Consider the following 12,511-nt stretch of genomic DNA (forward strand, 5'->3'; position numbering starts at 1 on the left):
TTTTAAAATCGGCATAACTTGTGTGCATTCTAAAAAATGTTCTGCATTTTGTTCATTGATATATTTTATACATGAAATAACTTAAAAATAAATAACCATCCTAATGTTGCTTACAGCAAAAAAGGGTCAGTTGAGGTTCCTCCTTTCATTCGTTCCTCTTCAGCCAAGACTCTCTAATGCAGTGGCTTTGTGTTTACCTGAGAGCAGCTGAGATAAGTTTTTATGGCATGCGTGATGAGAGCAGTTGCTGGGCCCGATTGCTGTTAGTCTTATATTCATATGTTGGTCACATGGTAGAGCCCCGTGCCTCGGTTGAATCTGCAATATTTTTGAATGAAAGTGTCCATCGCTTGAGAATTTTTTCGTTTCTATGAAAGAATCCAACAGTAGAAACAGAGCCCATGTTGTTGCGAAATCTTCGTCATAACACGAGACCTTTCAGTTTCAGATCCTATTACTCGCCAGGCATAATCACCCCTGCCTATTAGACGACAAGAGTAGATAAAATGCGTTTCCTTCTGGGTATTCTCATATTCCACTGCACACTGTGATTCCTAACCCTTATGTAGCACTGGAGTGCACCATCTGGATCAGACAATATCTGTGGCCGAACTGCTATGCAGGGAAGAGAGATCACGGAAGCTCCACTGTCACTAGTGCTCAGGTTTAAGAAAATATTTTCTTGTTTAACAAAAACAATATTACAGTCAGACGTTCTAAGCATTCCATCTAGTGAGAAACCTTATCTTTTAAGCTGCCTGGCATAACAGGGTCTGTCCAAGAAGTATCCAGATTACAGTGATAAAAAGAATGAATTGCTGATATTACAGTCAGACTTTCTAAGCATTCCAAGCCACTGAGAAACCTTCTTTTAAGCTGTCTGACATAACAGAGTCTGTGCAAAAAGTATCCGGACTACAATCATAATAAAAAATTAATTTGCAGTATACACAAAATGGCTTCGAAATTCTTGGTATAGCATCTGTCTTCAGCACATGATTTCCAGTGCTTCTGCCATGCATGGTGCATCTCCTGGAAGTCTGCAACCGCAATCATCAAGCACTGCGTTGAAGCCGCTTGAACTCTTTCCCCTCTTCCAAAATGGTGTCCTTTCAGGCTTTGTTTTTTCTGAGGGAATTAAGAGAAAGAAGTTGGGCGGGGCCATGTCTGGACTGTAGGTAGGGTGAGACAGCATTGGCACATTGTGCTTCACTAGAAACTTATGCATATCAACGTGCGACTCGGTGCAGTGCATTGTCACAGTGGAGAATCTAGGTATCTGCAATCTCCCTGCAGACACAATGTACCTTTAACCGCAACTGCTCAACCACTTCCACACACAATTTAGTGTTCACTGTTTGTCAAGCGGGTACAAACCCCCTGTGGACCACACTCTTTGAGTCAAAGAGGACAATGAGCTATGATTTTACCTTTGATTTGCTCATACAGGCATTTTTCGGGCAAGGAGAGGAGCTATAGTGCGTACTCTGCACTTTGTCTTTTTCTCTTCGGATCGTACTCGAATTCCCGTGTTTCATCACTGTTTATATCCAAAAAAAAATTAATCTCAAGCTCCATATGTTCCCGACAAATCACACAACAACAGCTCCCGACAAATCAACACACAAACTTCCTTCTGTGTCTGGACAAACCCTGAAGTTTAGCCAAAACTATGGTTTTGCTTTGCTTTTATTCCTAATGATTTAAATTTAATCTTTTGGGAGTGACGATAATTGATGCATAAAATGCACTCACAAATGAATAGTAAACATTTGCGGACTGTGTAGAAATAAGTGAATTCGAGGGAAACATTATGAATGTGCCACTTTTTGTTTATTACAGTTTTTAAAAAAAGCAACATAAAAATTATTTTGTTACATAAACTGTGTCTAACTTAAAAGACCAACTGCTTCAAATTGCAGGAATAACATTTCATAGTCCTGACAAGGAACTGCTTGCAATTTTTTGATCTGCTGCCCAGTCTTGCATGGCTTCAGGAATTCCTAGTAATGCTTGCTTCCTTCAGCAGAAAAATTAAGGCTGGCCACGATAGTGTTAAGCATTTTGAATTGTTTCAGAAAAAAAAAAGGCTACGGTCATGCAGCAGGTCTGTGACATTTTACTTGCAATGACCCTATTCTTGTCTATTTTCTCATCATTACACACTCTGCCTACTGTCCACATTCCTTTCGTCTAAGTCTTCTCACTTACTTTCGCAAATGGCGACACCATTGTCATCATCAGCCGGATTACGGCTACTGCAGGACAAAGGCCTTTCCCAGTGCTTTCAGTTATTCTTGTCCTGTGCCAGTTGCGGCCACTTGATCTCAGTGAATTCCATGATCTCATCTGCCCACCTCACCTTCAGCCACCCCTGACTACATTTTCCTTTTCTTGGAATACATTCTGTTACCTGATGAGGCCATTGGTTATTGGCCTGCATGCCTCGTAACATTTCTCTCGTTTTTTGTTACTAATACTAATTTTGTAACTAAGTTAATAACTAATTTACTAATACTAATACTCGTTTTAATACTAATTTTCTCTAGGATATTCCCACTCCCTTTCTTTATCTTAAGATTACTATTGTCATTTTACATTTTATAGCATGCTTGGCTCTCCTTAGTATATTTTCAGTTTTCTTCATTAGCTTCTATGTTTTTGGCCCCATAGATGTGCAGTGGCCGGTTGCAACTGTTATGTTTTCATTTGAGGGATATCAATAAGCTGTTGTTTGTAAATTGAAGTGGCGTGCCCAATGGATTCTAACCCATTTTTTTTTGTCATGGTATTCTCTGCATGTGCAGTCAGTACTACTGCGTAGATATGCACTCTTACTAGCTCCCACGTCTTGCTACCAATCATAGCCTGTCATAAGTGGTTACAACTAAATGCCAAATATAATCTAAAGTCAACGAAACCACATGCTAACCATGTCCTGAACTGAATACATGCATGCATTCAATTCACTTTTCATTAAAGGGATGCTGAGGGCAAATTGAAATTGTCTTCTATCAATAGATCATGGCATCGCAATGACAAATTGGGTACTTTCCCCGAAAGCTGAGCTTTTTGATAACCTAGAAAAAGACCGAAAAATGAGGTACAGGTATTGCTGCCACTGGCCGTTTTCACAAATTGTGATGACGTCAAAACAGTTTCTCTGCAAGGATTTCCCAGGCTAAGTTACACTGCCATTCTTTTCAAAACAGTGATTTGATTGTGGTGTCTTGTTCGTTATTGATGTCGTGAATTTGTATCAAGTAGCAGGAACAAAGTGCCCAATGTTAAACCTGATTTTCTCAGCAACCGTGTCTTCTGCTGCAAGAAAAACATCAACGTGGCCTAGGGTGCCTAGTGAACTGGAAAACATAGAATTGACAGAGAAACTTAGTGCACCTAGAGAAATTGGGGAATCATTAAGGATGCAATCAAAAAGTTGGCAGAATTAGGGAAATTAACTGACTGAAATTTTTCATGAATTTCAATGGTATAGCGAGTGCCCAGCTTGCTACTATGCCCAAAAGCATGACACCTTTTTGCTTCGCATGCATAAAAATCATTGGCATCAAAATTCATGCTATCAAATTCATTCTGGAAGTTTGGCTCTGTGGGTTGCACCGAATTTGTAGGCCATGCAGAAACTAAGATAAATATGGTCTGTTTGCTCTGTGATTCTAGCTTTGATGGCAAGGTCACCAAAAACTGCTACTTTTGTGGAAATCATCTTGTGCCTGTGGCTTGGAAATACTGCTGTACATATCCAAATCAAGAATTTGTGTGCAATGAGACTTGTTTTTTCATTGCTGTGTTTCGTGGGAACATGTTCCTCTTTTAATTAATACTACCTGTTTTGATATCTTAGCTTCTTTAGATGTCGGTTCTATTTGCAGCCAATTTTTAATGCTACTATTGTTTGCTTCAAAGACAAAAATTTGATATTCGTGCTCATTTACTGGAAACATCACATGCACAGAAGAAAAGGAAGAGGGTATCCACCTTTATTCTAGAGCTGGAAGTGGTTGCTTTGTAAGTCAAGTTGAAGGTGGACCGCCTACCAAAAAAATGGCGCTCTTAAACAGGAAGAGCACGTCTGTATTCATTACAGCATTTGAAGTTTCCATAAATAGATTTTTTTTACTGTCGATGAACTGTGTATACCGTTCATTATCATAGGGACACCATTTTTCTGCCTTTTCAGTGGTCAGGAAATTTTTAATGAAGTATTTGTGGAAAATGTGGAAAAATAAAGTAACTTGAAAACAGTAGCTTGCTGGACACCCTGTGGCCACATAGAGCCAGTCAGTGTTGCTATAGTCAGACACAAGCCAAGAACCAAGCGGCTTGGCTTTTCAAAGGCGGGTGGCGTTGACTGATTGTTATGTCGTCATGGTTAAGCCAAGCGGTTAAGGTTTCTTGTGATTTCCATGTTTCAAAGACTTTTGTGGGCACTTGCTGATGCTGCTATGTGTTCCAACTACGTAACTGAAGAAAGCAGCTAGAAAGGTGGATTTAAAATGGGGCTTCATTTTATCATTTTTGCATGTACATTTTATCAGTTACATGTGAGAGTACATTCAAATTTTTTTAAAACTGTGAGCTATGTACTGTGGTTCTGTTGAACCCCTGCATTTTGGTGTGCTTAGGTTGATAAGTTTTTGAGAATTTAAATTTAATAAGCAGTCATTCCCTACTACTTGCTGGGCGTTCTGCTGCACAAGCAGAGCCCATCATGAGTCACTCAACAATTTTTAAGTATTAGCACCCTTTACCTGAAAAAAATGCACTTTCAATGCTTCATGAAAGTACGTATTTTTGGAAGGTTCAGTGTCAGAAAGGGCTAACGTTTTGGTTAATTGTGTTGGAAAGAGCGGCCATATGACTGGTGGGGGCTCTAGTCGGAGGCATAAACATGCTTTTATTTGTATGCCTTATTTATTGCCATATGACTGGTAGGGGCTCTAGTAGGAGTCATAAACATGGTTTTATTTGTATGCATGCCTTATTTACCGCCAGGCTGCGGCGGCTGCGTTTCTCTAAAGGCGCCCGTATGCAGTGTGATGCTGGTGTATGTTAAAAATCCCCAGGTGGTCTAAATTATTCCAGGGATGTCTACTACCAGCACTTCTTTCTCTCTTTTCTCTTTCACTCCCACCTTCCTCTGCCTTCCCTCACATTGTAATTGAGGTGTCCACGCAGTGAGACAATTACCATGCCCTTCGTTTCCTGATAACCAATTAATTATTTATTGCCTCAACCTCTACCACAATGTAGGACCGCCACTTCGGAAAGCTGGCTCTCCACATCGGACATGCCAATCCGACGGCCGTAGTGTCCACCTCACTCAAGGCCTACAAGAACTACAACATTGCCAGAGCCTACCAGGGGGCCACCTTCTTCTGGTCCTTGCTGCCCCAGAAAGGGGACAACATCACATTCCGATTCACGCCACCTGTCCGGATAGAACGGTAAGTACATAGCTTCGAACTAAACAACGCGTTTTACACGACAGCTTTGGAATGTCTATGTAAGAGAGCAGTTCGACTTCATTGCTTGTAGTGAAAAATGATATGCGAAAACTAAAACATTCCTTTTAATGCATTAGTAATATAACCCTTGTTCAGCAAAATAGCCACCATCTCTGTGTCCAAAGTGTGCAGCCTTCTGCACACTTTTTCATACATCAGTGCAAAAATGCCTAGTCCTATTCCAAGTGCTGAAGGGAAACCAACAAATTTCAGCGTACTTGTGTTTTCGTCCTTACACTGAGAAATTGATTGCTTGAAGCAACACTGCATTTATAAGGCAACAAAAATTGAGCTACCAATAGACCGATTTCTCTGGAGGTTTCACTACGCCAATGCTGCTACAGAGGATGCCAGTAGCTTAAATCCTTAATGGGGCTGCTGTGCAACTATGCTTAGAGGAAGAGGTTATGAAGGTGAAGCACTACAGTGCATGCAACTCTGTTTCGAAATTGCAGGGTATAATTTGTTTCCACACCAAGGTCAGTTATTTGGAAGTACAAATACATTTCCAATGAAACTTGAAGTTGCAGCTTGAGGATTTATGTCCTGTATCAGAAAGAGCAGCATATTTAATCGTGTAATGAATGCACTTCTTAGTTTGGCATGCATTCTACTGTTGATGATACTGAAGGCTAGCAGACACTCTTTTTCAAATGTTGAAAACAACTATGCAGCACTATGAAGCACAGTCTGTCGAATGTCAAGGTTACTATGCTTCACCTTATGGCACAAACAGCCAATAAAAATATTCTGTCAATAAGAAATGAACAGCCAATGACAAGCCGTGCCCGGTCACAAAGGATTTTTCTGCTTAGTCTGCCATATATTATTGTAGTAACTTACTGCTGTTGAGCCTCACACTGAATGGTTTCAGTGATACTAAAGTGGAGTTAGTTGTGCTCTCTTCAGACTGCGTTATGGGCTACTGTGGAGTTATATATGCAGGTTTGAGGTAAAAGTTGTTTGCTATGCTCAAGCACGGAAGCCATGCTGAAGAGTGCATTTATTTGGAACGTGAGTCATACCTGATGAAGTACTTATTCAGTCCGCCTACTTTTTATCTCGTTTTTAGCACTTCAGATATCTTGCTGAATATTTTACCCCATGTATTGAATGCATCACCAAAATTTTCAGTAATTTTTTTGAGAAAAAAGTGTGTTCATTATATGAGTACTATGCATGGTGTATCTTATTGCGAAAAAAAAGTATGTGTAAGATCTATGGTGTTCATTTTCTTACAAGAATGTTAGCCTCTGAATATGCTGGAAAAAACACCCATGAATGAAACCGAATTTTATAAACCACTGTGAGGCTAGGTTTGGTACCTGCCTGAAGGGTGCATCAGGCTTGAAAGCCTCAGCAAACCAAGAAAGACCACATCATTGCATCGCTACTGCTGCACAAGCTGTGCACAAAGCTCTGGCCTTTTTCTTTTTTTTGACTTCCAGAAATATTTAATCAGTGCATTTGGTTGTCATGGTTGCTACGTTTTTATAAAAAGCGCCTTAGCGTTTCGTCTCCATCGAAACACGGTCACCGCGGTCGGGATCTAACCCGGGTACTCCGGGGATCAGTAGCTGAGCGCCCTAATAGCTGAGCCACAGCGGCAGGTCTGATACGTTTGCCATTCGTCATTTCATCACTTGGGTTCCTCTGACCGCGTCGACCGAGTGGCGCTCAGTCTTCACGAAGTTACATCCGTTCGCTGTGTGTTGTGATTGCGTCCTGCAGTTCCGCCACTTGAACAAAAAGTGCCTTATCTTTGCGTGTGTTTGACGAGCGGTGTGGTGCACACCCGGGTTGTGGACAACATGGCCCCGCCGGGTCAGTCAAACAAGCGTGGGAAGTATTCCAAATAAATGCGGTGACCTTGCTGTCTAGCGTGTACAGTGAAAGCACAACTTTGGCGCAAATACAGGCGTGAATCGTCGCCAGCAAGAGAAATTTGTCGCGAGGTAAAATCAGTGACATTTTTAAGCCGATTTCATCTCAATAAAGTGGTTTTTTTGTACTTCACAGATTTTTCGAACTGTTCGATTATTCAGACCATTTTGTGGGTCTCTTCGGGTCGGTGACTGTATTTTGTTACATGAATTGATACGTACGCAATAATAAGTAGTGATCTGTATAATGTGGACCTCACCTGTTACTTGTATTGTTGTACTGTTGTACGATTATGTTCTTGCTGTTCACATTTGTATTTTTGTATTCAGCTCACTCCCTCTGTAGTGTTTCTACCCTGAGGGTAATAATAAAATAATAAAACAATAAACAATGGAACAACGAATAGATGTTTACAAATTTTGGCAGAATTATCTACCTGGAGTGGTTCAGCACTGATTGCATTACCATGACGACTGGCTTAGTAGGTGCCTTTCAGAGACCAGAAAGGCCCGTGTGAAAGTTGCTTTAATGCTTTTGTTAGGTTGCTCGCACAGTTTGATTCTTTTTTCTTCCTAGGTTTCTGTTTCGCAGTGGAAACCAAGAGCACCCGGACGATAAATTCTACAATACCACAGTTGAGGTCCGGCTCGACTACGAGCCAGTGCTGTTGCCATTTACGAGAACACCGGATGGCTTCTACATTGTCGGCAAGTTTAAGGACAGTACAGGGATCGCTGAAGGAACGCTTCCACCTGAGATGGGCCATGTTCAAGTCCTACGATTGAACATTCAGTACGACTCAACTCACTGGGCCATTCTTAGCGAGGTAAGGCATTGCAGCTACTTTTATTTACACCCATCTTTGCTGTCCTGAAAGCAAACAGGAGCTGTGTTCAGGAATAATATTGCTGATTATCAGGGACTCTGGCACCTAATGGGAAGAGGGAAGGTCACAAGAAATGGCCATACTTTTTGTAAATGTAAGTTTAGCATTGCATGGCTACCAAGTGCATTGACAGGGAGCAGAGAATAGAACAGCCTCCTGCAAGTTTTTGCTAAAATATCCAAACAGTCACCTTTCACTTAAACCATGGTTATGCCACATTGTTGGTACTCTTTACTAGATCAACATTTTAATTAGGGTTGCTGCCCACTGAGTACACACTGAGTAACATCAAACACTGATTTTTGTTGCCAAAATGGGAAGTGCACATATTTGTTTAGGACGTGCTGGGCATTACAGGATTCAACGAAACATACCACTAGTTATGTGGTAATGTAGGAAGATGCCTTTTGCTACAGTAAGCGCATGTTCATGCTGGAAGAGCATGAAAGTGTTACCAGAATGATATTTGAGAACAGATCTGTAGTTCTTGCATTGTGGTGTTTACTATATTTGCCCTCAGGTCATAATCAAAATCTATTTTTCATTAGTGATTTTCAAGGTGATCACAAAAAGTGAAGTACAAAACGAAATCCCATAGTTGATGTCTTTAAGCACTTCCTCTAATAAATAGCCATGCATGGAGAGAATCCCAGTGCAGCACAGTAATAGGCAAAGATGAAGGAAAAGTCAGTGAACCAGAGTATGTCAAAACGATTACCGTCAGTTGGCATAGAGGTTGATGCTGGGCCAGTCATGGAAGGTACAGGCTGATTAGCACTTATCAGGCGGGAATATTTAGCTGTTTTTGTATTGTATGCTTTTCATAGATGGAAAGGAAGACATCTCGAAGCTTTTCTTGTACCTGGAGGCATTTAGGAATGGCTTTGCTTAGAAGTCTTGGGGCCACATAGTTTATTTTTGGGCCTTAAAGTGGAGCCCTTATAAACACGCCTAAATCATAAAGAAAACACATTGCATGTTGGTATGTTTGCATATACATAACAGCTACTTCTATGTATGACTGACTACATTATGTTGAAAATATTTGCTTCTTCCTTTTCAGATCTGGGTCAAAATATCAAATTCTACTTCTCAAGCTAACCAGACCTCTGTGAAAGTGGTTCGGTGATGGGGCCTGCAAGATAGGCGCAATGTGAAGAAACTATTCACCTTCTGCGACCAACTCCTGCCTTTGAAAGCTGTTACCTCAGGACAGTGCAATAATTTTTCTACCGCAGCGGTCCCACTGTGCTGCATTGCAACTGTGTGGTCCTTGGCAGCGCCGTGACAATATGGCCGTGCTTGTGAATGCTGTTTTCGTTAGAAAAATTGCCTTGCAAAACTACTTCAGGTGAACTGTGCGTCTTTCAAATCTTTTTTTTCGTTTGGAAGTGCTGGAACTGCATACAGTGCCTGTGCGACGTCGGCAAAGCTTCACAGGAGACTGCGTCTACTGTTTTCAAAGTGTTTCAAGTACTTTCGTCTTGAGGCAGTAGTTCATTTACAAAGTGTGATAGTTGGTTGTTGCTGTGCATGTGTTGACTTTGTTACGTCTTTTAGTTTATGTGCAATTTTATTCGTTGTTTCTTTCGAATAGGAACATATCGTTTATCTAATTTTAAAGTAGGCAAGTTTGGGAGTTGTGAAAGGCCACTCTTGTGAAGGCCACAAGAGCTACGCATGTTGTAATAGGGCACGTTAAAGTCTGTGCATAGGCATACTATTGTCACTTATCAATTGTAACTATGCCTTTAATAGCTTTCCAACCTTCAAGTTGCCTTAATAGGGTCGCACTACATTGATAAGGTTACTGTATGTGATGAGTGACTTTTCAGTGAAATTTTTATGAGAGTTAGCATTATAAACACATGAATTAAGTGTTCTGTTTCACTTATCAGATGTAATGCAAGTTAGGTTTTTACCTATCTTACTTCTGTTCGCGTGTTCAGTGTGCTTTTCACTCTATACGTGAAAACATTTTATTAAAGAAGCAATGTCTGACTAGCCGTGCGCCGGAAAAATGGGTCTTTCATCTTCAACTATTGTAATGATTTCACTGTGTGCTACTTCACTGTCTGTCTTTCCTTCCTCCTTTTTCTTGGCACACAAAGCTTACTAAAGTTCTCGTTCTACAAATAGTTCTAAAGGCGACGTCTGCATGCTACTTAGATATTGATTTCAGTGCACACACACACTCACGCATACACATATGTACCATATGATTGCAGGCACAAATATGCGATGCTATTTATTGCCTTCATCACTGATAAGATAGCAACACTCACAGATGGTGCACATAATTCACTTGGCTCTGCATGACCGCATGGCTGATGAATTCCAATTGAACCAGCCTTCTTGGACTACACTTAACCATTGCGTACATACTCCCTGGCTGCTCGCACCAGTGGAAGCGTGTGTCATTCTGAAGTGTTTTTTTCTGGAAATGTAAGCAAGCAGAATTGGAACGTTTGTCAGTTAACCTCGAGCTTAGTTCAAGTAAATGCTGGTGTTGGTCTATTACAAGAGGTGTCTGCACATAGTAGTCTAGATAGGCAGCTCTGTGTATATGTATGTTTTATAATTGGAGCACTGAGTGCTTGTTGAGGGTTGCTATCTGCTGCATTAACATGGTTGTTAATTAACCAGTGCTTTTTCAGGCCATGAGGACTAACTTGCCAGTTATTGCATATCATGACACGACGTCTTAGGCCATAGGGGTGAAACTGTCAACACCTTTTTTAGGGAAGGTCATGTTTTTGGCGTCTTGAAATTATTACAGGCTTTGTAGGCTGAGAATATTTGCAGGTTCTTTTGCCACTTTGTGCAGAAATCATTTATTTCATCTTTTCTTTACTTGGTTTTGTCAGCTTTTGTCAAAGAAGCATAGCTGATAATTTATAACAGAAATGAAATTAAATTCTTACATGCTCAGAATCTTTGCAGTTTTCTTTCTGCGCCTTGCCGAACTTAATGTCTCTGAGTCTAGTAGTCTAGTATGAAGGATTGTGTACTGTTGTTTCTATTAGGAAGCCGACATATTTAAGGGGCAAAATTACATAATTTGTTCAAAATTTGTGCTTGTTTTGAAACAATAAAGTATTTTTTTACTGTTGCATTATATGCCTTTTTTTTTCATACAACCTAATCACTGGCACTTCAATATCTTTTATTCTACTTAGCTCTACTTTTCTTTTTTTTTATTTTAATGCAATGCTTTTGATTGTATTTGGATTCCTTTGCAAAGGAAAGGTAAATAGCTTCTCTTGTGCCTTTTCATTACGTGAAATATCAGACTTCTGCTGAGCCATGTGAACATGTACATTTACAAAATATGTCCTGGATGGTTAGCTCTGACAATTGTATGTGCTATTGTGGCTATGTTAAGCTTAATCATAATAGTGGTCATTTCGATAGATTTGGCCAGTTTGTCCGTACTTCACTTTTGGCTCACTATATAAAATGGTTTTAGCTATTCTGAGTGTAACCAGAAATTTTGTTTTTCAATATGTAATTGTTGACCAGCAATAATTGGTGAATTTAAGTAGTACTTATTCACCATTAAAATCGCAGTGCATAGAGACTAGTACTATGTGCACTTTACCAGTAAGTTCGCTATTTCAAGGCAACAGAAAATAGAACCAGCAGTTTGCATACTATATGATCCAATGCAGAGCCAAATGACGTAATTTGTGTCGGTGTACTAAGGAAGTCATTAGTCACCAAACCAAGGAAAGCATAGAGGATGTTTTCTGTTTTTATTTTGCGATGTTTATCAACAGTAGTCTCATCATTTTATGCTGAAAGATAGTTTATTATAAAGTAGAAAAGAACTACACACACGCCATCAGCGGGATCTAAATCCACAACCTCAGTAGTTTGCGTATGATGCTCTACCAACTGAGCTATGGCAACGATTGTCCAGTCTTTAGTTTGGAGGCGTTTATATTACGTGCAAACTAACCTTGAGAGTGTTCACCAGTGCCACCCTCGTCCATAGCGGCAAACATAGACCATCCCTTATTACTAAGAGTGTCACATGGAACGTGATCGAACGGTGAGGAAAGAAGCTGTATGAGAACCCTCTTTGCTACCTGTGGCATCAAGACTGCCCGAACTGAGGCCTTTGTTAAGCTATTGAGCAGACAAGGGCAGAGAAATGAGGGGCCCCCCAAAAGTAGAAGACTGGACAGCTGTCGGCATAGCTCAATTGGTA

General features: G+C 40.4%; 1 protein-coding gene across 1 annotated transcript in view; it reads left to right on the forward strand.

The window, feature by feature from the left end:
• Positions 1-11,413, forward strand: part of LOC144128930 (alpha-1,3-mannosyl-glycoprotein 4-beta-N-acetylglucosaminyltransferase B-like) — a 147,023-nt gene extending 135,610 nt beyond the window's left edge. Inside the window, exons 10-12 of the mRNA XM_077662734.1 lie at positions 5,275-5,468; positions 7,989-8,238; positions 9,362-11,413. Coding sequence (XP_077518860.1) covers positions 5,275-5,468; positions 7,989-8,238; positions 9,362-9,427 — 510 coding nt within the window. The 3' untranslated portion in view covers positions 9,428-11,413. The remainder of the gene's footprint in view (positions 1-5,274; positions 5,469-7,988; positions 8,239-9,361) is intronic.
• The last annotated feature ends 1,098 nt before the right edge of the window (positions 11,414-12,511 follow it).

Source organism: Amblyomma americanum, chromosome 4 (assembly GCF_052857255.1).
Source record: "Amblyomma americanum isolate KBUSLIRL-KWMA chromosome 4, ASM5285725v1, whole genome shotgun sequence".
In the NCBI taxonomy this organism is placed as follows: domain Eukaryota; kingdom Metazoa; phylum Arthropoda; class Arachnida; order Ixodida; family Ixodidae; genus Amblyomma; species Amblyomma americanum.